The sequence below is a fragment of the Dendropsophus ebraccatus genome, chromosome 2 (genome assembly GCF_027789765.1).
Source record: "Dendropsophus ebraccatus isolate aDenEbr1 chromosome 2, aDenEbr1.pat, whole genome shotgun sequence".
Lineage (NCBI taxonomy): Eukaryota > Metazoa > Chordata > Amphibia > Anura > Hylidae > Dendropsophus > Dendropsophus ebraccatus.
The window spans coordinates 135,486,034-135,512,065 of NC_091455.1; the positions used below are offsets into that span (position 1 = coordinate 135,486,034).

General features: G+C 44.5%; 1 protein-coding gene across 1 annotated transcript in view; it reads left to right on the forward strand.

Moving 5' to 3' along the window:
• The window catches only part of LARS2 (leucyl-tRNA synthetase 2, mitochondrial), a 196,504-nt gene that overhangs the window by 88,181 nt on the left and 82,291 nt on the right, over window positions 1–26,032 (forward strand). The window contains exons 6-7 of the mRNA XM_069960317.1: window positions 11,608–11,697; window positions 25,150–25,293. Of these exons, the coding sequence (XP_069816418.1) occupies window positions 11,608–11,697; window positions 25,150–25,293 (234 nt within the window). The remainder of the gene's footprint in view (window positions 1–11,607; window positions 11,698–25,149; window positions 25,294–26,032) is intronic.

Sequence of the window (26,032 nt, forward strand, 5' to 3'; positions counted from 1 at the left end):
AGTAGGTATGGCTGCCATTCCCATTAGAGGATGCCATGATGCAATTACAAAGCCTCTGTGCGGCCAGGACAGTAGAAACCCCCCACAAGTGACCCCATTCTGGAAACTACACCCCATAAGGAATCTAAGAAGGGGGGCAGCGGGGATATGGCCCCCTGGTGACGGCCACATTTGGGACGTGAAAATGAAAAAAATTGTATTTTTTATTTTCTCGGCACATGTTCTACGTAAGTGCCCGTCACCAGTGGGGTCCATATGCTCACTGCACCCCTTGTTAGATTCCTTATGGGGTGTAGTTTCCAGAATGGGGTCACTTGTCGGGGGTTTCTACTGTCCTGGCAGCACAGGAGCTTTGTAATTGCGACATGGCCTCCATCCTCCATTCCAGCCTCTAAATGGCGCTCTGTCCCTTTGGTGACTTGCCCTGTGCCCATATGGCACATTATGCCCACATGTGGGGTATTTTCGTACTCAGGGGACACTACCCTACACGTTTTGTGTTCATTTTCTTTTTTAACCCCTTGTGGAAATGGAAAAAAATCAAGGCTAGACCAACATTTAGTGTAATTTTTGTAAAATTTTTACTCTAAATCATTAATCTTGTCATGTTTTTTCATTTTCACAAGGGGTTAAAAGATAAAAAAAACATTTAATGTGTAGAGCAATTTCCCCTGAGTACGGAAATACCCCACATGTGGACATAAAGCGCCATGCGGGTGCAGGGTAAGCCTCCGAAGGGAAGAAGCGCCATTTGGTTTTTGAAGGCTGGATTTGGATGGAATGGATTTCGAGGGGCCATGTTGCATTCAAAAGGCCCCTGTGTTGCCAAGACAGTTGAAACCCCCCACAAGTGACCCCATTATGGAAACTGCACCCCTCAAGGAATGTAACAAGGGGTGTAGTGAGCATATGGACCCCACTGGTGACGGACACAAATGTGGAACAATGTGGCGTGAAAATGAAATATTACATTTTTTACACTATAATGTTGGTTTAGCCTTGAATTTATCATTTTCACAAGGGGTTAAAAGAGGAGAAAAAAAAACAAAATGTGTAGCGCAATTTCCCCCGAGTCCGTAAATACCCCACATGTGGACATAAAGCGCCATGCGGGTGCAGGGTAAGCCTCCGAAGGGAAGGAGCACCATTTCGTTTTTGAAGGCTGGATTTGGATGGAATGGATTTTGAGGGGCCATGTTGCATTCAAAAGGCCTCTGTGTTGCCAAGACAGTTGAAACCCCCCACAAGTGACCCCATTATGGAAACTACACCCCTCAGGGAATGTAACAAGGGGTGTAGTGAGCATATGGACCCCACTGGTGACGGGCACAAATGTGGAACAATGTGGCGTGAAAATGAAATATTACATTTTTTACACTATAATGTTGGTTTAGCCTTGAATTTATCATTTTCACAAGGGGTTAAAAGAGAAAAAAACACACAATATGTGTAGAGCAATTTCCCCCGAGTCCGTAAATACCCCACATGTGGACATAAAGCGCCATGTGGGCGCAGGGCAAGCCTCCGAAGGGAAGGAGCACCATTTGGATTTTGGAGGTTGGATTTGGCTAGAATGGATGATGAACGCCATGTCGCATTTACAGAGCCCTCGTGCTGCCAAAACACTGGAAACCCCCCACAAGTGACCCCATTCTGGAAACTGCACCCCTCAAGGAATCTAACAAGGGGTGCAGTGAGGATATGGACCCCTTGATGATGGGCACATTTGTGCCATGAAAGTGAAAAAATGAAATTTTTCCCTTTCACGTCACATTGTTCCACATTTGTGCCCGTCACCAGTGGGGTCCATATGCTCACTGCACCCCTTGTTAGATTCCTTGAGGGGTGTAGTTTCCAGAATGGAATCACTTGTGGGGGGTTTCCAGTGTCTTGGCAGCACGAGAGCTCTGTAAATGCGACATGGCCCTTGAAATCCTTTTCAGTGAAATTCAGCTTCCAAAAGCCAATTGGCGTTCCTTCCCTTTGGAGGCTCGTCCTGCGCCCCCTTGGCACTCTATCGCCACATGTGGGGTATTTCTGTACTCGGGAGAAACTGCGCTACACATTTTTTATCTTTTTTTGCCTCTTATCCCTTTAAGAAAATGAAAAATTGAAGGCTAGAACAACGTTTTAGTGTAAAAAATAAATTTTTCTTTTTTCACGCCATATTGTTCGGAAAATCTGTGAAGCACCTGTGGGGTCCAGATGCTCACCGCACCCCTTGTTACATTCCTTGAGGGGTGTAGTTTTCTAAATGGTGTCCCTTTTAGGGGTGTTTTTTAGGTTTTGGCACCCCAGAGCCTCTGCCAACCTGAAGTGGTACAGTCAAAAATGACCAAATATAACGGAGGCGTTGAAATTCACTAGGCGCTCCCTTATATCTGAGGCTTGTGGTTGCGTCAAATAGCGCAATAGGGCCACATATGGGGTATTTCTATAAACTGCAGAAACGGGGCAATAATTATTGGGGTGCATTTCTCTGGTAATAGGTTTATAATTATGAAAAATATTGGATTACAATAAAATCTCTGCACAGAAAATTAAAATTTTCAAATTCCTTACACACTTAGCTTTTATTTCTGTGACTCCCCTAAAGGGTTAAAACACTTTCTGGATATGCTTTTGCAGAGTTTGGGGGGTGCAGTTTCTTAAATGGGGTGCTTTGTGGGGCTTTCTAACATACAGGCCCCTCAAATACACTTTAAACCTGAACAGGTCCCTAAAAATATCTGATTTTGAAATTTTACTGAAAATTTGGAAATTTGCTGCTAATGTTTTAAGCTTCCTATCGTCTAAAAAAAATGAAAGATAGTTTAATAAATGCCGCCAACATAAAGTAGACATGTTGCTAATGCTATTTAATATATAATTTATGTGGTATAACCACTTTCTGTATACGCAAAGAAGTTTCAAAGTTGGAAAAATGCATTTTTTCACATTTTTTCACATTATTTGGGTTTTTTTCATAAAGATTTGTTATGAGTATCGACTCCAATTTACCAGAAATGTAAAGTACAATATGTCACGAGAAAACAATCTCAGAATCAGCCGGATAGGTAAAAGCATCCCGAAGTTATTAATGACTAAAGTGACACTGGTCATATTCATAAAATTTGTCTCTGTCATTAAGGCCATTTCAGGCTCTGTCCTTAAGGGGTTAATGAGGGTCTCTCATATGCTGCTTTTCTGTAAATATTACATTTCATTTTCTATTTGTTTTCAGTGTAATATTTATGTTATTTATTTTTACCCATGATTCATTCTTTTGTGCGGTTTTGTTTTGGTTTTGGAACTAGTTTGGACCTATTTTCGTAGGAGGGGTGTCAGTGGCAGCCAATAATATCAAAACCATTTTTTGTGATTATTTGTATTTCTTCATTATAGTGTATATTTGGTAATACAAGGCTTATGCCAATGTGACTTTCAAATGGAGTTTGATCCTCTCTATTGTGGAGATAGATTTGTGCCATGTCATTGCCCTATGCAGGAATTTAGGCTTGATACTTATATGCAATTAAGTTGCATTGTTTATATTGTTTGGATTGTTTATATACTTACCTGTTTATGTAATTTCCTATCATATTAATTTCCTAATGTTACCCCTCAGTGATGGATTGTGGTCGACATTTGTCTGGGTTCCTGCGGCTTTACAGCAGTGGGGGTCTTATGATAGTTAGTGTCATTTATAAATATTTGAGGTCAGCTAGTTTATGTTTATTGAATATTCGTTGTATTATCTGTATTTTGGCGTTGTTGTTTTTTTTTGGGGGGGGGGGGGGATTACTTTTGCCATTTAATTATTAATTACATTCTTCCTTAATACTTATTATTTTTGTATATTGAGGCAATCTATACCATTTCATTAGCCTCACAAATTTTTCTATCACTCCGTCGTTTTTCATATTTCTTTAAGTCCGCACGCATGCGCCAATCATTATCTTAGTTTTACATGTTAAAGTCCGTGCGCATGTGCCGGTATATACCCTCTAGTTGTTATAGACGCGCAGGCGGGATAGATAGATTGTACAAGTGTTCAACTCTAAGTGAGGGCGCCTGCGCTCCACTGGACATCGGACGTCATTACTCATGTGACTGATGACGTATCTCCATCCAACATGATTGGAGGAGGGTTTCTGACAGCGGATTAGTTTACTTGTATCAGTGCCATTGATTGGCTGTCGCCACGGCACAGATTGATGATGTATAGTGAGGTGAGTGGTGAGTTCATTTTAGATGTAGGCTGTTAGTTACATTATCCATTTCATTGGCTGTCAATTTGTTCCCCACCCCCCATTACGTCATGAACGGAGCATATATAAGTCTTTACCGCACCAGGGGTCACCGCCATTTGCCCTACACCTGAGGACGCCCCGTTTAGGGGTGAAACTAGTTGTGGTGGCGGTGTGTTAGGTTTTAATCAGCTACTTCCACAATTCTTAGAGTAGTCTGCAGCTATTCAGTGATAATATAGAGTACCACCGGCTGGTGGACATAAACATACAAGTAGTAGTGGACTGTGGGAGAGTGTTTTTAACTTTATCACGTTCATATATATTCATATATTTTAGTATATATTAGTTTATTAAAAGTTACTTTTTAATTGATTCACCATGGGTGATCCGGGGCCCTTTGGGCTAATGGCCCTTTGCGCCAGTGTGTATTTTTTTTTTTCAATACCTTATCCAGACTCGTGCTGTTTGGGGGCGACCTTCTACGCCGGCGGTGCTGGCCGGGTTCTGGTGTGGCATTTTTGGGTCTGGTCCTGTGATATGGGGGTCGCTGGGCCGTTCCATGGCCTCTCTTCCCTGACTGTGCACGCCTGCGGGGGTGGTGGTCACTGACCGGCACAGTGTGGACTTAGTGTAGGGACCCATGTGTATCAGATACCCGCACGTGGTACATGGGGCAGTGTGGCTTGATCAATTCATACACAAAATTCTGATGTTTTTTATGCAGCCGAGAGGCACTACTGTCAACCATAGGTGTGAGGTGCAGCGCTCTTTTCTCTCCTGTATTACATGTAGATTCAGGCACTGCAAAAGACTGATTCAAATCTACCTTTTGTAAATGTTACATGTTAAAATTATTCTGAGAGGAATATGATAAACAATGTCATGAATAATTGCAATATTATTCTCAGTCTAATAGAATGTAATAAAAGCAGTGCCTTTTCTCTGCACCTAAATCTGATTACATTTGTACATTGTACATTTCCAGGCATCTAAAACCAATTGGCGAATACATTTCCATGACCTTTTTGCGATTTTTACTATTTTTTCCTGTACAGGATAGAAAACAAATGTATTGTTACCCATGGTGTACTAGCTGCTAATCCATAGATTGAGATCCATAAATAGCTGGGTTCACTTCTATGTGAATTTCTGATGCCCATAAACTCAAGGACATTAAATACTACATCAAAAATATATGATTAAAAAAACGCCTAGATGTTTATGTTATGGTTGGGTTATTTAAAAAAAAAACAAAAAAACAATGCAGTTCATTAGAATCAATGGAGCAGCTTCATAGAGGGGTGGGGGTTTCCTCCCACTGGGGCCATAAAAAAATACTATGGGAACATAGCCTAATGGCGTGTTTACAAAGAGAGATTTATCGGACAGATTTTTGAAGCCAAAGCCAGAAATGGATTTAAGAAGAGGTGAAATCTCAATCTTTATGTTCTCTGTTCCTGGCTTTCCTGGCTTTGGCTTGTCAGATAAATCTCTCTGTGTAAGCGCACCATTACTAAGTATAGCATGGGGAACTTACACTTTTTGTCTGCATTAGGCTCCGTTCCCACTGAGCAAAGGTAGCGGAATTCCGCGACGGAATTGTCCGCCGCGGAATGCCGTTAGCCTCCCGCTCATAATGGGACTCTATGGGAGGCGCGCGCTCCTGCCCTGTCCGCGCTGAAGAATGAACATGTTCATTCTTCAGCGCGTACAGAGCAGCAGCGCGCGCCTCCCATAGACTCCCATTATGAGCGGGAGGCTAACGGCATTCCGCGGCGGACAATTCCGTCGCGGAATTCCGCTAGCTTTGCTCAGTGGGAACGGGGCCTTACTTTAAATACTGGGAGTCATATTTATGTTATGCTACACATATAATTTTACAACTTTGTTTTTTTCAGTGAGAAAAGGAAATAATCAGCTTTTTTAGTCACAGTTGTGTAAAGTAGCACAGTCAGGCTGTGACCCCCAGAGTTTTGGGAGAATTTTGCATGGTGTATTGGCGTTTGTATTGTAGCTGTAATTAGAGTTTGTAGTATGTCATGCATCACACTCTGGTTCCCACCAGCAGAAGTTGTGAAGTCCCTTGCAGAATTGTTTCACATCTTCCCTGCTTACAGAAACCCTAAAAGAGTAATGAAGCATTGGCTTTTCCATCTGTCTCATTCCCCAGTCTCATCTGTTGTATTCAACACTATCGCAAACCTATCAGCTTCATTCTGCCCTGTCACATACTGAATGATATTATTGTCCCCACGTGGCCTCCTTTCAAAACCATGTAAGAAGGATCCTTCTTCTTCAGTGATTGATGGACTTTTTCCTTTAGGTTGTGAATTTCCCATTAAAATTTCAAATTGTTAAAAAAAAAAATGTTACCAGTCAGTTCCTATATTTTTTTTTTTTATAAATTCTTTATTTAACAAACACCAATGGCAGGCCAGCGTAGGGGACGCAGCCCCAGGAGGAATGCAGTGAGTCAAAACACTGGGAAAATAACACAAACTCCAAAAGAATTAGGAAAGAGATAATACACGTACTAAGCAGCTTATAACTGACAATATGAGAAGGTACTAACTCCGGGGCGTCCCGTTACCGGCCCCCAAACTAATTTTCCAACCATTTACAGTAGAAGAGAGAAGGAGTAAGCCTACTCCAGAGCCCGACGGGGCTTCAAGAAGGTAACCAGAGATAGATGAAGGGAAGGGGGGGGGGGGGGGACAAGAAGCAGGGGGGGCACAGAAGGGGGGGGGGGACATGAGACAAGACAAGATAAAAGAGGAAATCAGAATGGCACACGGGATGCCCAGAGGTAGCCGCAGCCAAACACCTCATTCCGCAGGAGGTGCAGACTCTCCGAGGAGCGCAGTATATTCTGCAATTTGTTAAAAGTCCATCCAAGGAAGCCAAGTCCGGTAAAAGCGAGTATTGGAATTTTGGAGGGAAGCAGTCAGATCCTCCATTCTCATCACCTCATTCACTTTCCGGATCCAGAGAGAGACAGGGGTAGCCTCCACCCGTTTTCAGTACAGGCCCGCGCCGTCATCACGAGAAACCGTAAAATAGACCGGCGGTATTTTTTAGGGGACATGTCGCTGTGATGAAGGAGGAAGAGAGCAGGCGTGAAGTTCACAGTGGCTCTTGACATCTTTCGAGCCACCTCCTGGACCGTGGTCCAGAACAGGGTCAATGAGGGGCAAGACCAGAAGATATGCAGGAACGTGCCCGCAGCGGTTCCGCATCTCCAGCAGGTGGGATCAGCCTCCGGCCAAATCGCGTGCAGTTTAACGGGGACCCTATACCAGCGCGAGACTATTTTATAGCCAGCTTCTTGGAAACGGGAGCTGATAGAGCATTTATGGGCCAGAGTGACAATGTCTGTGCGCTGGGCTGGGGTCAGCGACAACTGGAGTTCCTCCTCCCATTTGGCCAGAAAAGGGGGGGGGGGGTCAGAGTCTGGGGGTAACAACAACTCCCTGTAGATCAGGGATAGGGAGAGCCGGAGAGACCCCTCTCCATCGCACAGTGCCTCGAAGTACGTCCTCGAGGAGGGAATCAGAGCAGGGGGGGGGGTAGCGTGCGGAGATAATGGGCCAACTGATTAGCTCACCAGAAACTCAAAGGGACTGGGTCAGACCTGGCGACAAGATCCGAGACAGATGCCCAGACTGAATTTACCAAAAATTCTGAAGCTGTGCCCCTCCCATCCCAGACCCAGGCACGGAATACTGGGTCCGAAAGGCCCGGCGCAAAGCCAGGATGTCCCAACACGGGTAGCATTGGGGAGAGGAATGGAACGAGGCGAGCACGAGTCTCAGCCTAATTGCATGCCATGATCAGGGGACCAATGGACGGGTGGAGTGCCAAGTCATTTAGGAAGCGGCGAGGCAGCCAGGGAATGTGTCGCAGGGGGATGTCGGTGAAGGACTGTTCGATGCCCACCCACTGTTTAACGGTCCCATGGCGGAACCAGTCAATCACCCTCACCAAGGAGGACGCCAGGTGATAGCTCTGCACATCAGGTAATGCCACTCCCCCATGTGCCTTGGCCCTACACAGCAGCATTCTCTTCAGCCTCGCCGGCTTGGAACCCCAGACAAATTTGGTTTGTATGGAGGAGAGGGCCTTAAAGAAAGCCTTTGGGATCTTCGCTGGCAGACACTGGAATGCATAGAGAAGCTTGGGTAACAGAGACATCTTAAAAATGGAGCACCTACCGAACCAAGTGAAGGTACCTGAACCCCAAGTTTGGCAACAGGACTGAATGTGGGCCAGGATAGGGGGGAGGTTAAGCCGATATAAGTCATTAAGGTTAGATGGTAGGGAAATGCCCAAGTATTTTATAGCCCTGTCCGCCCACCTAAACCTGAACGAGGACCGGAGGAGGGAGACCGCGCCAGATGAAAGGGAGACGTTGAGAGCCTCCGACTTAGAGTAATTTATTTTGAAATTGGAGAGAGAAGCAAATGTTTCCAGCTCACGCATCAGAACGGGCAAGGATGTGGCTGGGCTGGACACAAAAAACAGCAGATCGTCTGCGTATGTTGCCACCTTGTGCACGGTCTCCCCCACCCGAATCCCCCCCAGGTCCCCCAAGGCACGGATTCTGCATAAGAAGGGCTCCAGCGACAGGACAAAGATGAGCAGGGATAGGGGGCACCCCTGTCGGGTACCGTTGGCTATGCGGAAGCCCTCAGATAGGACGCCATTCACCCGGACCATGGCAGAAAGGTTAAAGTAGAGAGCCAAGACCCAAGACAAGAAGATAGGACCGAGGCCCAAAGCCCGAAGAGTCTCTTCCATGAATACCCAGTTGATTCGATCCAAGGCCTTCTCTGCGTCAGTTGATAAGAGCATGAGAGGCGTTCCTCCAACATTGGCCTTATAGATCAAGTCAACTGCGTGTATCGTATTGTCTCGGGCCTCCCATCCAGGTAAGAAGCCGGTCTGCTCCAGGTGGATGGCGCCCCCCAGGGGATGTGACAGCCGCGAGGCCAAGATCTCAGTCAGTTCCTATATAAATGTTACTGTCTATATCTGAAAGTTAAATTTATTTTCTAGGCTACATCCACACGTTCCGTGTCCCTCACGGAACACGGACATGGAATGCCTGTAATGGACTCTCCCCCCCGCCCAGTCAGCATCTGTAATTAGATGCTGGGATTGAGGGAACTGTACAGATATGAGTCACGCTTTAATGAAACTGCCATGCTGCACTGTCATTACAGTGCAGCGCATATCTGTACAGTTCCCTCGCTCCCAGCATCTTAGCACAGATGCTGCCCGGGCGAGGTGGTGGGTGGGGGGGGGGAGAAGTCTGTTACAGGCATTCCACGTCCATGTTCCGTGAGGAAAACGGAACATGTGAATGCAGCCTTAGAGTCTAGGATAGGAAATTTGCTTAGTTATGCAGTGAAACATCCCCTACTTCGATAATGTTACATGAGGGGAGGTTCACATGTACTGAGTTTGCGGATTATGGATTTTGCGCTGCGAGTTCCGCAGCTGAGGAAGCAATACTCTGTACTGTCATTGCCTATTTATTGCTGTACATTTCCATTACAGATTTTCATTCCGCTGTGAGAATGTAACCACTGCCCACTTAACCCACCAGCTGTCAGACTTTAAAGTGACTGTACCACCAGGCCCAGACAGAAGCACTGGAGGCGGGCTGACCCACCCTTAGTGAGAGGAAACCCTAGCCCCTCTATGACAGGGTTCCATTGATTGTAATGGAGTCACGTCATAGAGAGGCTGGGGTTTCTTCCCACTAAGGGTGGGTCAGCCCGCCTCCAGTGCTTCTGTCTGGGCCTGGTGGTACAGTCACTTTAACAAGCTAATACATTACCTGCCTATGCTTCCCGCCGCAGTGCACCGATTGGCTGAGCGGAATGTCCAGACACCAGGAGCCCCGTAGCAAGCTGTAGCAGATACAGTATGCTCCAACCGGTGGGGGTTAATGGGGCTGTCACATACTCACAGCAGGATGTCAATCCCGCTGCAAGTATGTGTTCTCATAAAAACTAACAGGCAAGGGAACAGCAGCGGATCCGGTACGTGTGTTTGTACCCTGAGTTTACAAATTTGTGAAGACCTGAGTGCAAACATGATTTGTTCTGTTATGAAAATGTGGTTCCATTTTCTAGATGGCAAGGAAAATTGTAGGCTTTTCAAGGGAACTGGCACACTTTAAATTTGGAACTACTTTTTGCAAAAAATAAATACATATATATGGTGCGGTGCCCACGATACGTGCCCTGCAACCACAGGTGCTAGAATGTATATAACAGGATTATCGCAGCACTCAAATATGTAAACAAAAACCTTTGTGGTTTATGTATCCCAAAGCCGCGACATTTCAACCTCACACTTCTTCATGCAGTATGAAGTGCAGGCATGGCTCAATGGTGTATAAATGCACAGCAAACTTCATTAACAACGTGTAACAAATCAGTAATTAGTGTCACAGTGAAAATCAAAACAAAGCACACACGTGTCTGTATCCAAAGCATACTATTACACTGCACATTATCTAGTAATCATTATATAAACACATTAGATGTCATCAATGTTGTAACACAACGGACAACATGAAAGTCCAAGCATATGGGAGCAGTTGTGCTTTCGCGCTCCGCTGCACATTGCTGCAGCTACAATGCTGGTAATACAGACTGCTTCCTTGACTAATTTGTATTTTAATGCTAATATGCACAAGAATAGACATTAGAGGAGGCTCCGTATCACAGCCATATCAGCAAAGCACTAATTATATGTAACTGTGTTGGGATCAGGGCTTAAGCAGCCCTGCAGTCATTTCCTGAAACAGGCATTAGGGGAAGCAGAGGGTTGGCTGCTGCCGGGCAATGTAAAAATGTTACAAACAAAATAACATTTTTATAAAGCTATATAACTATTATTCTAAAGAGAGCAAGAAACTTTACACAGCTGTATTTTCACCTCTCCTCACAGTATACAGTAGGTTCCACACTGGACTCTAGGAAGCAGCCCTTCCTTCTTTTTCTCCAGTCCACTCCTAACCAGTACAGACAAGAATAAAATGCAAGGTGAAATTATTTTTTAAAGCTTTGATGACATGTGGAAGCTGCTGTCTGTCTCCTCAGACTAAGAATCTGTTTCTTGTGAATTTAGGTTTATCCTAGCTATTTCAAAATTACATCTTCATGGCAATGTGAGCATAAAACAAATGACTAGTCATCTTTAGCAGTGTGACAGAAGAGGGCAATTCAAGAACTCCTATGTAATCAGATTTTTTCATTGTTGTAAATTCTATATAATAAAATACATCAGCAATGTATATTAGTAGATATGTAGTTGAGCAGTATCTTCTCTTTATTAGTTGATCTTTTCTTTTTCTATCTAGGAAATCAGCACTTGTTCCCCCGAGTATTATAAGTGGACACAATACTTGTTTGTGAAGATGTTTGAAGCTGGACTGGTTTACCAAAAAGAGGTTAGTAGTTTCTGCACTTACTGGTGCCTACTGTTCCTGGTGAGAGTTTCTTTTTGTTAAATAGTGTCAAATACCAAGTCCCATATAGTAACTATTAACAATTGGGTACCATTTTACAAACACAATACAAAAACGTCAAACATTAAACCTAATTCTGTCAGCATTTTCTAGTGTTGAAAAAAAGAAGGTTTAACACCATCAGAGACAAGGGTTGTTTATTATAAGAGCATTAAAATTATAGAACTCTCGGCCATATGATGATAATATAGTTCAGGGATAGGGAACCTTCGGCCCTCCAGCTGTTGCAGAACTACAATTCCAAGCTTCGGCTGCCTAGGCATGATGGGGATTGAAGTTTTGCAACAGTTTGAGGGCCGAAGGTTCCCCATCCCTGATATAGTTGATTCAATAAACAAGTTCAAAGGACCTAAATGATTTTTTTTTTTAAAGATTAAAAATTATTTTTAACTTAATATGGTCCACTCGGCATTCAACACCCAGTGTCTGGAGAAAATGGATGCCACCCTAGGGCTACCACGGCTTTATCCATGTTTTGTAGGACTCCCTCAGGCAGCATCAATTTTCTGCAGATGCTGGGTGTTTGTGTTAATGCGTACAAACCTAGACATTTTACCAATGTTCGCCCATCACTACTTCTGAGCCCTGCTGTGTGCCCAAACAGCAGTATATATAGGGTACTGCTGTACTCAGGAGAAATTGGGTAACACATCTTTTGATGCATATAACCATATGTTCATTGTTAAAAGGACTAATTTTGAGCTAAATGTAAACTTACATCTGTACATATGTGTAGGAATTTTTTTCTACTATATGATTTTTTGAAAAAATCAGCTATCCTGGTGGGGTTTTTCCCGCTTTTCATTGTATAATGTAATATAAATGTTTATTGGGGTAATTTAAATGTTTATTGGGACATTTTTTATTAGTTTTTTATGTGTTTTTTTAAATTCAGTATTTATTTTATGGTGCCTTTACACAGAGATTTATCTGACTTCTGATTTTTGAAGCCAAATCCAAGAATGGATTTAAAAAGAGAAGAAATTTCAGGCTTTCCTTTGTGACCTGTTCTCTGTTTATAGTCTGTTCCTGGCTTTGGCTTCAAAAATCTGTCAGATAAATCTGTTGTTGTAAACACACAATTATTCAGTATTATTGGTGATCTGTGCATAGAGTCTGCCTGAGAGCAGACTCTATGTACAGATCAAAGATCTGACAGGATGGAGGTAAGTGGTTTACCCCCGCCTGTCGGTACAAGTAATCATGACCCCTGCAGCCGTGCTGCGGGGTCCAGATCAGTCAGTGACAGGTCACATTGCGGCGTTTAAGGGGGTTAAGGACAAGCAGCTGCCTCACCGCGGCTGCCTGTCATTAGCTCTGGCGCTGGTTAAACTAATGTGTGCGGGATTGCTTACATTGGAGCTGTCACACACATTCAAAGCCCCTTCAGTTCAGGAACGTATATATACGTTCCTACTGCACGGGGCATGTGCAATAGGAACGTATATACAGTATACAGATTGTGGATGTGAAGGGTTTAAGGCCTACTCTGAAGACCCTGCAAACTAAAACTAGTGCTTATTTTTTAGGAAAAAGAGAGAGTACATGGGGGAACGGGACTCTGTATAGCCAAGTGCGACATTCTTGCATTTCCCAACACAAATGCTGAAGGCAGCAGAGGGGTCCATGTTGCCCCTTTTCAGTCATTGGAGTACCCCTAATTAATGGTGAAGCACCACCTCTCCTAATTATGGGATGAATTATTTTTTTTATGCTCTTTTGAGGTGAATATTTATAACTGTCAGAAATTACAGCATTACTATTATCTATATTTGTTACTGTCTTTATAAAGGTATTATACAGATCTGTATTGTACATTCCTGCTGGATGAAAGAAATAAACACTGGGATTGACTGTGAGCGTGATAGAAAGGAGAGCAGTTCAGCAGGAGTGAATGAAGGGCAGCTTAAAGAACAAAGATAAATAGGATTACTATCATTGGTTGGGGATATTTCAGAATAGACACTAAGAAGTAATACATGAATAATATTGAGATCAGTGCTTGTAGATGAATAGGATTAGGTATTGTGGCAGACAGCGATTTAGAGAATGACAGGCATGGATTTGGGTGGTAAGTTGAGATGGCAGCATATAAGTGTGAGGAGTGAATACTTTAAAGATGAATATTAGAATGTTGGAAAGACAGATTTGTCTTTCATAAGGGGCAGCTTCAGGTGTTATAGGGCAGTTCTGAAACAAGCTGCTGATATAAAATAAAAAATGAGCAGATAATTGAAGGTTTTTAAAGAAAAAGAACCACAGTCAGAGATGAAAAACAGCATTTGAACACTAAAGAATTTCTACTGAAACACATCAGTTTGAGCAGACACTAAATAAAGAAGGTGCCATTTTGTAAGGTCAATGGTAAATTCTAAAAAGGCAAATTGTACAAATGTAGAAGCTGGAGTGTTAATTGTTTTGAAATATACTGAAAATACCACTACAAATATGGATCGCTTCTTTATATTTGGCAATATATAGGATGTTTGTTTGTATTTCCAACCAAACACAGTTCCACATATCCATCCATAATGTTCACTGTTATGCTGAAATAGTTACCAAATACACAGTTATTTGTAAAATACAAAGCTTACAGGTGTTGTCGAATGCCATGACAAGTATAAGGACTAAATACAATCATCAATGAAAATGCTGTATATTTTAAATATGTATATTAAAATACAGCTATAAAAATTGCTCCATTTTGTAACATTAATCCCGTATTAAGCACCCGATACAGAACTAAGCCACATTCACACACTGTATTTTCACATTAAGCAAAGGCCTTTGTTTAATGACAGCGATTGATTACATTACAGTGTATGGAACCACGGCCGTAGTGTATACACTCTGTATGTATCAGTGTTTCCCAACCGGGTGCTGCGGCACACTGGGGTTCCGGGAAAACCCGCCAGGGATGCCGCTGGATCTCGGTGGAAATTGTGACACTGTCACTTTAATATCCCTATAAGCTGCTGCCACGCAGCTTCTAGGGATATACCAATCACTTTGATGATCTGCCTGCTTACACAGTGAGCGGGCGGAACATTAAAGTGAACAGAATGTAGGAGCAGGACCTGTCAGCGTCCTGCTCCTACATTTAATCCCATAGGCCGCCAGCACTTCATGCCAGCAGCCTATGGGACTCCAGGACGTGACTTCTTCGGCAGGAGGTTCCGTCCCCGCTGCTCGGAAGATGGAGCCCGAATAGGAAGGAGAGCTGCTCCCTGCAGCCACACAGCCCGGATTAGGTGAGTAAGATGTTTTTTTTTTTTTTAAACTATTGGTGCATATTGGTATACTGCAGGGGGGCATTATTATTGTATGGTGGGCATTCTGCAGGGGGCATTATTATTGTATGGGGGCATAGTGCAGGGGGCATTATTGTATGGGGGTATACATCAGGGGTATTATTATTGTATGGGGGCATACTGCAGGGGGCATTATTATTGCATTGGGGCATACTGAAGGGGGCATTATTATTGTATGGGGGTATACTGCGGGGGCCATTATTATTGTATGGGCGGTATACTGCAGGGGGCATTATTGTATGGGGGTATACTGCAAGGGGCATTATTATTGTATGGGGGTATACTGCAGGGGGCATTATTACTGTATGAGGGCAAAGCAGGGGGCAATATTATTGTAGGGTACACAGCAGGGGACATTACTACTATGTGGGGGCACAGCAGGGGGCATTATTAGTATAAGGGGGCACATTAGGGGGCTTCATTAGTATATGAGGGCACAGCAGGGGATCCTACATAAAGGGGGGCAACCCACATTTCTGCTTGCTTTACTGTATATAACACCAAACAGCGTAGTTACCACTGTATGGGAGCCTATAGAAGGGAGAAATTAAAAGAAGTTGCTAGAAATGTGCGTAGCTTAAGATGTTTGTCTCACAGGTTCTGAAGATATGAAACGTAGCTGGAAGAAATCATCATGGAGGCCTGGGCCAGATAGAGAGGAAAAGGGAAGGTGATACCTCAGATGAAAGAAGACGTCACCTGTGAGTTACTGTACGGCGGTTTTCGTGTTTTGTAGAACATTATTTAGTAGGGGTGCCCCGAGCTAATTTTTTTTAGCCCAAATGGTGCCCCGAGGTTAAAAAGGTTTGGAAGAACTGGTATACACTATGGCAGTGGTTCTCTGCGGCTGCACAAAATAATTAATGTGTCTATTTTGAACAGCTGTTATTTAGTGAACTGTGGCCGTACAAGATAGCCTGTGCTCACAGTGTAAAGTATGGCTCCTGGCCATACTTTACACTGTGGTCTATGGCTAATTGGAGTGCGGGCACCCGAATGTGCCCGCATTCCAATTAAAATCAAATAATTGTTATCCAGCCGATACCACAGTATTGGCCGGGTGAACATGTGAGACAGTGGCCATTGTTTCACACGGCCATGTCACACAACGGCCGCTGTTCTTGCCAAGTAAAATTGCCCTAATATGGATGGAAAATATACTCATGTGAGTCTAGTAAATGAGCTGTGCTATTCTGTTAAGATGCCAGGTATTTGTCATGTAAAAAAGAGACCAAGAGGAATTATTTGAGAACTTTTTTCCATCTTTAGGTTACAAACCCACTTGGCGGGTCTGCAGCGAGTCTCCATGCTGCGTTTTTGCAGCGAGACTCGCTGCAGATCCCGGCCCTATGCTTTTAATGGCAGACAAACACGCAGCAGGGATGTACATCCCTGCTGCGAGTTTGTCTGCAGCCCACCCCATTAACCCCCCGGCCGCCGGAGCTGATACTTCACCTGATCCCGGCTCCGGCGGTTCCCGATGTCTTCAGCAAGCCGGAGCGGGGACCAGGTGAAGTATATGCTCCAGCCAGCCGCCCGCGGCCCCGGCCGCCCGATCGCCCCCCCGCAGCTCCGGCTGCCCGATCGCCCCCCCCCGCAGCCCCGGCTGCCCGATCGCCCCCCCCCCCCCCCCCGCAGCCCCGGCTGCCCGATCGCCCCCCCGCAGCCCCGGCCGCCCGATCGCACGCCCCCCGCAGCACCGATCGCTTACACGCCCCCCTGCAGCCCCGGCCGCTCGATCGGGGGGGCGTGCGATCGGTGCTGCGGGGGGGCGTGCGATCGGTGCTGCGGGGGGGGGGGGCGATCGGTGCTGCGGGGGGGGGGGCGATCGGTGCTGCGGGGGGGGGGGGGGGGCGATCGGGCGGCCGGGGCTGCGGGGGGGCGATCGGGCGGCCGGGGCTGCGGGCGGCTGGCTGGAGCATATACTTCACCTGGTCCCCGCTCCGGCTTGCTGAAGACATCGGGAACCGCCGGAGCCGGGATCAGGTGAAGTATCAGCTCCGGCGGCCGGGGGCTTAATGGGGTGGGCTGCAGACAAACTCTCAGCAGGGATGTACATCCCTGCTGCGTGTTTGTCTGCCATTAAAAGTATAGGGCCGGGATCTGCAGCGAGTCTCGCTGCAAAAACGCAGCATGGAGAATCGCTGCAGACCCGCCAAGTGGGTTTGTAACCTTAATGTGTATTAGACTGGAAAAATAAAAATAAAGAACTAATATTAAAAATAATGTGGTTGTATAAATATACACACCCTTCAGTTAGTACTTTGTTGAAGTACCCTTTAAATTTATGACATCATTTAGTAATTTACTTGGCAATTTTTGCCCCCTCTTACTGTTTAAGACCCTCTACTATTTTCGAACGTGTTCTATTTTATCAATATCTTTTTGTCTAGGTAAGGTCTCCAGAACTAGACACAGTATTCCACATGGGGCTTTCAGAAATCACTACCCCTAAATCCTTCTGTTCACTAACATAAAACTGCGATAAAGTACTGTTTCAACTTCTTCCTTTAACTTTTGCTCATTTGCCTTAAATTTAGTCCAGTTGCTTTTAAGATGACCTATTTTCATAGTGTCCACTATGCATTTACTCTACCTGTTTTACTGTCATATTAATTTTAAGAATACTCTAGAGAATGAGTATGGGAAAAGCTTGTGTAGTTTAGTGTACAGTTCATGGCCTAGCTAACATTGTGTAGAGCTAATGATGTGATGAAGCCAAAACGTATACCATAAACCAAAAATGTATGGGAAGGTATCAGATCCACCAAATATATTATCTATGGCTTGGCAGAGCATCGGAGCATTATGTGAAGAACTAACAACAGATGCTCAATTAATCCAGCAAATGTTCTGCATGGAGTCCTTTATTAGTAAACCATCAGACGCATTTTAAGTATACTATACTAACCACAGTTATTTAAGTTGATTTATTCATAAAGAACAGCTTTCTTTCCTCACAGATAGTTTGTCACTTTGTCACTTAGATGAGATTTATCACCTTCTTTTGAACACCACTGTTTTTGGGGGGGGGGGGGGGGGGGGGGTTACATTGTCACAACAGAGTTTTGGCATTGGATAGCTTGTTTATGTTCCAAAAAGGAAAATTACTGGCCGGATCAAACTATTAGATGATTCATAGCAGTTCTCATTTTCTATCTGGCATTCTGATTGAATGAGCCCAGGAGAACATTTGTTCTTCCTGCTATTATCGTGTTTGTAGGCTGGCTGCACACCAGAGCTTTGTGTTCTTTTTGCAGTTAATTAATAAAGTTATTTTTGCAATTTAATATGTGTTTTAGTTTGTCTGCCTATTACTATATATGCATATCTAGTGGTGTTCTATTTATCGAAATAACAATTTACTGGCTTTCTCAAGATAACCATTAATAGATAATTTGTCTATTAGATATGCTGCTCAGTAGGACCCCATCAATGGCTATAGAAGAAAGAGACATGATGTTACTAAGGTTTACCTTGTTTGATAAACCAGCATTCCTGACCTGGCAGTCTGTCATAACACAGTTCTATTTGCTTGCCAGTTTACAACCCAGAGCCTGGCACTTAAGTAGTACTTTGGCTTGTGAAAGTATTCACCCCTCTTGGCATTTTTTGTGTATTGCTACCTCACAACTTGAAGTTAATAGGATTTTTAAGGGGTTTGCATCATTTCATGTAAATAACATACATAACTTTGAACAATGTATTTTCTTTTTATTGTAAAGGGAACATCAAATAGGGCAAAATAACAACCTTCAATGTGCAAAACTATTCACCCCTCTAAAATCAGTACTCTGTTGAGCTACCTTTTTTGACAATTACAGCTGCCATTTTGGAGAGGAGTCTCTATGAGCTTGTCACTAGAATTTTTGCCCATTCCTTAAAGGGGTAGTGTGGCGTTCAACATTTATTCACTAAATAACACACATTACAAAGTTATACATATTTGTAATGTGTGTTATTTAAGTGAATGGCCCCCTTCCCCGTGTTCTCCCCACCCAGCAAGTGTGGTGCATTATACTCACGGAATCACTGTCGACCCCGGCCGCCATCTTGGGTCGAACACGTCATCTTCAGGAGGCCGGCCGGACCGCTCCAGCCCTCACTCATGTCGGCCCATGTGCCGTGCTGACACAGGTGATGAAGAGTAAAAAATCTGCCTGGAGCATTCCTAATGATGAGGAGGGTGGGGAGAAGGGATAGAGAGGTTGTGCCAGCCTAATGTATACCCAATCTAGGCTACAGCCGTCGAGCACAGGGTTGCAAGAAATATGCAATAAGACAGTACCAGTAAACGGTTGTCTGTTCATGTGTCGGTCAGACCAGTCTCGACTGTATGTCCAGTCGTGTGTGTATTGGTCATCTCTGACACATCCAAAATCAATGTACACAATCTATTACCAAGTAATATGTCACTATGTAACTCAGAAAATGCACAACAGTCAAACAGTCAAAACAGTCTAAGACCTGTAGGTCCCTTAGTCACAACGACCTGTGTTGGTTAAGTAAGTCAGCATTGACCCCTGTCGCTCAAAAGATGTGGTAAGCAAAACGTTTTTTATAGTATAGAAGTGCTTTCTAAACCACCATTCCCAGCGCGTTTCAGTCAACTTATGGCAATGACATCATCCGGTGTATACAGGTGTTAAGTCTGATTATACGACTCTACAAATGTAGTACTGTCCCACGGTGGGAGGACTAGGACCATCTAGAAGCAGTGGCTACTACCAATCCTATAAATTATCAAGTAAGTGTGGGTATAAGTCGCTATACATAAGAAACTAGCAACAGGAATTGTTTCCACGACCATACTTACTAGGTCCCCAGCAGTCCTTACTAAAGTGAGTATGAATTCGGTCAGTAAATCCGGTGGTGGCCTGAAGAGAGGAGGACTACGGCGAGTCCCATAAACATGCATATGTAAGTGAAAAGGATAGAAGGTAAACTTACAATGTGTCCTCAGTCTGGAGACGTGTGTTCTCCGCTCTCCTGCAGTGGCAGATAGAAGGGAAGTTCCCAGGTGAACACGCGCACCCAAAGGCTATGTTCACACACCGCGAACAACCGGCCATTTGTCTCCCCCCGGATCATCGCAGCCGGTATTTAGGTACCGGCCGGATGATCTGTCCGGCCGCAGAGCTCTGATGCGGGCGCATCAGCGCGTGCCCGAATCAGAACCTCCCACAGCACACTATAAAGCAAGCAGCCGGAGCCGCTTGCTTCATAGTGTGAACTGACAGGGTTTCCTACGACCGCAATTCATTAAATTGCTGCCGCAGAAAACTGACTTGGCAGTTTTTTGCGGCCCCGTACGGGATCCCTGCCGGAGCGCATACGATGTGTATACGCTCCGGACGGAGTCCCATTGATAGTAAGGCATTGTTCCACCGCGCCAAAAGTACGGCCGTTGTTGCCATCGGCAACAACGGTCGTACTTTTACATAGTGTGAACATAGCCAAAATGCCCGTGATCCCGGTGCATGTGACGTCACTTGGGGTTCAAGTGCGTGCCAATTCCGCCAACCGTTCCGTGCATGCCTTCCTCAGGAACGGGTCCCGCCTTCCTACGTCGCTGGAAGGGGTGGGGGCATGTTATCAGCTGAGTGGCGCTACCCGGTCAGCGTAGTGAGTAACCAGCCTCCAGGAGAGTGATGCTGTCCCTGGTGCTGAACTAGCTATAAGACATTGGTTGGTAAATCAGGTTGTACGTATAGGTAAATTAAGTCGGTGGGTATGTATAATGTGAGCAGATGAATATTAGAGGTAGCCAAACACATAAACAAGGAGAGGAAGTACATGTAGGGGGGAGAGGATATCGCCAGGCTAAGTACTTGCGTGAGTATTCCAGAACATACTTGGTGGGCGCTAGACAAACCCTAAAATGCCCTGTCTACTAGTATCCCTATGCCTAGGTAGGGTGGCCGCCCTAAAAAGTGCGGTCCCACACTGGAACCTAATTTAAAAAAAATCCCTGTTAAACCCTAATCCTATTGATGCAGCCTGTACTACCTAATCCAGTACCTACTAAGGTACGGCTAACTACCTGGCTACTTGCAGGTTAGGAGGGGGGAGAAAAAAGGGGCATGGGTCCAGGGCATGTGGGAACAAGGGGGGGGGGGGGGGGGAGACGACCAGGGGGACTACGGTACTAATCAGTGTAGAATGGGAGGTGGAGAAATATAGAATGGGTGGAAATATATCACCCATCGTGTGCTACAATTGATAAAGGTCCTAATTAGAGATGAGCGAACCGGGTTCGGGTTTGAGTCGATCCAAAACCCGATCGTTCGGCATTTGATTAGTGGTGGCTGCTGAAGTTGGATAAAGCTCTAAGGTTGTCTGGAAAACATGGATACAGCCAATGACTATATCCATGTTTTCTACATAGCCTTAGGGCTTTATCCAACTTCAGCAGCCGCTAATCAAATGCCAAAAGTTTGGGTTCGGATCGTCTCGAGCATGCTCGAGGTTTGCTCATCTCTAGTCCTAATTGTATAAGTCCTGTTTGTTACTGAGCAGGTGATTGTCTTACATTGACCTACACAGGTCTTAGACTGTTTTGACAGTGCATTTTATGAGTTACTAAGTGACATATTACTTGGTAATAGATTGTGTACATTGATTTTGGATGTGTCAGAGATGACCTATACACACACGACAGGACATACAGTCGAGACTGGTCTGAACGACACATGAACAGACAACCGTTTACTGGTACTGTCTTATTGCATATTTCTATATAGTTTATTGGAGACCCTTTCTTATGCTAACTGCTAGTGATTGGTAACTAACAGTGGCTAGAAATATATCAATAAATAATACTTTTCACACATAGCCCTAGTGTTCTCATTATTTGGTTTTACATCAGACATAGCTTTTTCTTTGGTGACAAAAAGTTTAATTTCGTTCTCATCCTTTGTGGAGTTGGTAAGTGCAGCGCCGACTCCAGCTGTGACTCGAACTCCGACTCCTGAATTTTATCAGGGACCGACTCTAGCTCAAGCTCCTTCATGAATGGCCAGTCAGACACCAGGGGAGTTACATATCATACTGGTGTTAAGTAAAACATTTAACATTAACTTAAAGTCACTGTCACCCCCTTTTTGCATTCTGACTTCTCTACACAGGTGTAAAGGGTCAATTTTTTTATACCTCATTTTATATCAAATGTCATGGTGCTTGTTCAAGTAAAAAGTGATCTTTTATCAACTGCAGATTGTGCTAAGTGAGCGGGGCTTCGCGGCAACAGCACAACTTAGCCTGGTCCACAGTGCCACATTTGTCCTCGCCCCTCCATGATGTAATCGACACAGGCCCGCCCCCTTTACGTCGTCTTGTATGGGCCAACCTAGACTGGGTGGGGCCTAGACCTTTAGGCCAGCCTGTTCAATGGTCGTCGAGGGGATGTGGCCTCTGTGTATATGACACCATGGAGAGGCAGGGAAAACTGTGGTGCTGTGGACGGGGCTAAGTGGCGCTGTTGCCGTGAAGCCCCACCCACGTAGCACAATCTGCAGTTGATAAAAGATCACTTTTTACTTGAACAAGCACCATGACGTATGATATAAAATAAGTTGTGAAAACCAAATGCAAAAAGGGAGCGACAGTGTCACTTTAAATATTCAGTAAGCTTGGCAAAACTTGCATGTTTATATGAGGAAGTGGTCGGTCCCTTCTTCTCTGCTATAAACTGCTAATATGAGGACTCTGCTTTATAATGGGAGCCTAAGGAACTTCGGCTATACGGCACTGACGAAAGTTACATATGCTCTTATTATAATTCTGTAGACTGCTCATATTAACAGTTATAGCAGAGATGAAGGAACAGAGTGCACGCTGCTAAGGCCGTCTGCCCCTTCATTCTAGCAATCATGTCACTATGACATGTTTTTTTTTTTATGACATGTTTTTGTTTTTTAAATGAAAGTTACACTTAAAGGGAACCTGTCACCCCCCGTGTCGGGGTGACAGGCTCCCGACCCCCCGTTAGAGACCCCTATACTTACCTCATCCCGCCGGGTCCCGCTTCTGGATTCGGTCGGGTCCCGGAGATCTCAGCCGCTGCAGCCCGGCGCGCGCGCTGACAGATGAGTCCAACGCTCATAGAGAATGACGGAGCGCTGGACTCTCCTGTCATTCTCTATGGGTGTTGGACTCATCTCTCAGCGCGCGCGCCCGGCTGCAGCGGCTGAGATCTCCGGGACCCGACCGAATCCAGAAGCGGGACCCGGCGGGATGAGGTAAGTATAGGGGTCTCTAACGGGGGGTCGGGAGCCTGTCACCCCGGTACGGGGGGTGACAGGTTCCCTTTAAAGCGACTCTGTACCCACAATCGGACCCCCCCCAAACCACTTGTAGCTGCTTTTAATCCAAGATCTGTCCTGCGGTCCGTTTGGCAGGTGATGCCCTTCGGATAGCTGCTTTTAATTCAAGATCTGTCCTGCAGTCCGTTTGGCAGGTGATGCCATACGGGCGTATCTGTGCCCTAACTTTGCACCACCACCTCCGTCCCTCCTCCCCACCCTCTTCATTATTAGGAATGCCACTGGAACTTTTACTTCTGTTTGAACATTGCACAGGTTTCTTAATGATCCAGCCCATGTGCTGTGGTAACACAGGTGGTGAATAGGAAGCAATCTGCCTGGAGCATTCCTAATGATGAGGAGGGCGGGGAGGGGGGACGGAAGGGTGGTGCAAAGTTAGGGCACAGATACGCCCATAGGGCACGGAGCTGCAATTTTGCCAAACGGACCGCAGGACAGATCTTGGATTAAAAGCAGCTATCCAAAGGTACAAGTAGTTTGGGGGGGGGGGGGGGGGTCAGGTTGTGGGTACAGAGTCGCTTTAAAGTGGAGTAGCAAATTTTTTCCTGGAGTGGTACTTTAGAGAAGTTATCCAGGCTTAGAAAAACATAGCCACTATCTTCCATAAACAGCACATGTCTAGTCCCTAGTTTGGGTGTGGTTTTGTTGCTCAGACCCATTGTGATGAATGGAGCTAAATTGTAATACCACACACAACCTAAAAACAGGGAAGGTGCTTTTTTTGCAAGAAAATTGCTGTTTTTTTTTTCTAATGCTGGCTAATACTCTGAACTGTCCACCAAAGTTTATTCCAGTTTTAGCCAGTGTTTTATCGTTAAAGGGGTTATCTGAAATTAGACCATTTTATTTTATATAATGCTACCCTATAAGAAAACATAGCAAACATGTTATGCTTATCTCCCTGCGCTCTCCCAGTCTCCTGTTGCAGCATCTCCAGTGTCCCCCACTGACTGCAGCCCTGCCACTTTTAAAACCAATGTGTCTCAGAAGTGACAGCCTGCTCAGCCAATCACTGGCCGCAGCGCTGTCCCATCTCAGTCATTGATTGGCTGAGCAGGCTGTCACTCCAGAAGCCACAGGACATCGGGGGAGTGTTCAAATAGGGCACCATTATGTAAAAAATTGTCTTAACGCCAGATAACCCTTTTAAATATGTAGTCTCAAAGGTCATAATATATATGAGAAAACAATGTTACCACAATTATATAAATCACATAATAAAATAATAATGGCTTTGCTCTCTTTACACACAGACATTTACCCAGCTTCAGCTGCTGATGGGCTGACAGGGAATAGGTGGATAATATGAATTCAGGCTGCAGTTCTGCTTATAACAATGTATTAGGAAACGACTGCTTATGCAATTTATTGCTGTTATGTGTAGGTTCTCTACATGTGAAACAACATATATATATATTTTTTATTTTTTATTTTTTTTTTTAGTTATTTGTTGGTTATATAAATTTTCCTTTATATTCACTATGTAAAAGGATAATAGAAAGCGTGGCTTCTGCAATCTCTATAAAAATAAATGCCAAACATAGAGGAATGTATTACCCATAGCAACCTTCTGCAACACAGGATTGCTCTCAAAAAATACATCAAGAATTCGTATGGTTGCTATGACTATGGTTGTATTAGTATATTTCAGTGTGCTTCTGGAACCTTGAGAATATTATAGTATCTGTTTACTTTATTCATTGCTCATGGTAACATATTATTACTATTTTTTATGGCAGGCCTTGGTTAATTGGGATCCTGTAGATCAGACTGTGCTTGCCAATGAGCAGGTGGATGAAAATGGATGCTCTTGGCGCTCTGGAGCAAAAGTGGAGCAAAAATATTTAAAACAGTGGTTCCTTAAAACAACAGTTTATGCAAAGGTAAGATGCAAAGAAAGAGAAAGTTTACTTATCCTTGATCTTAGCGCCTGAAAAGTACTGGCTGTTTTGTTTTCTATGTCATGTGGCAACCAATGCACAAAGTATATTTGCCATTTGAGAGGACCTAAACCCCTTCTTTCTTCAGCAGCTTTTGGCAACTGTGTTTTTTCCTGTTTACCTTCTGAGAGCCAATTTATTTTTGTAAAGGTCCATTCATATGTAAAGAATCTGCTGCAGGTATTACTGTAACAAAATAATGGTTATACTAGGAGATGTAGTCTTGTCGATTCACTATTGTACAGGAGCAGGGAGACTGATCTCATACAGGTATCCCTGCTCCTGAATTTTGTAGAGTGCTCCTGTACTGTAGGGTGACACAGATCTTCTTCAGCAGGCCGTGTGCAACAACGTCATTGCATCGCTTGCCGTCTGCAGACCTGTGCCTACTCAGGTTACTTACACAAAGCAGATGAGAAGGATTCAGCACTGGAGGAGTGGTGAGTGGGATTTTTTTTTTTATTTAGCAGGACCTACTAGGAGCATCCTAGGGAGGGGGGAGTAACTATCTACTTTCACCTACTGGGGACATCTACTTAAAGGGGTAGTGCGATGCTACACATTTATTCACTAAATAACACACATTACAAAGTTATACAACTTTGTAATGTGTGTTATTTAAGTGAATGGCCCCCTTCCCCGTGTTCCCCCCACCCCCGGAAGTGTGGTGCATTATACTCAC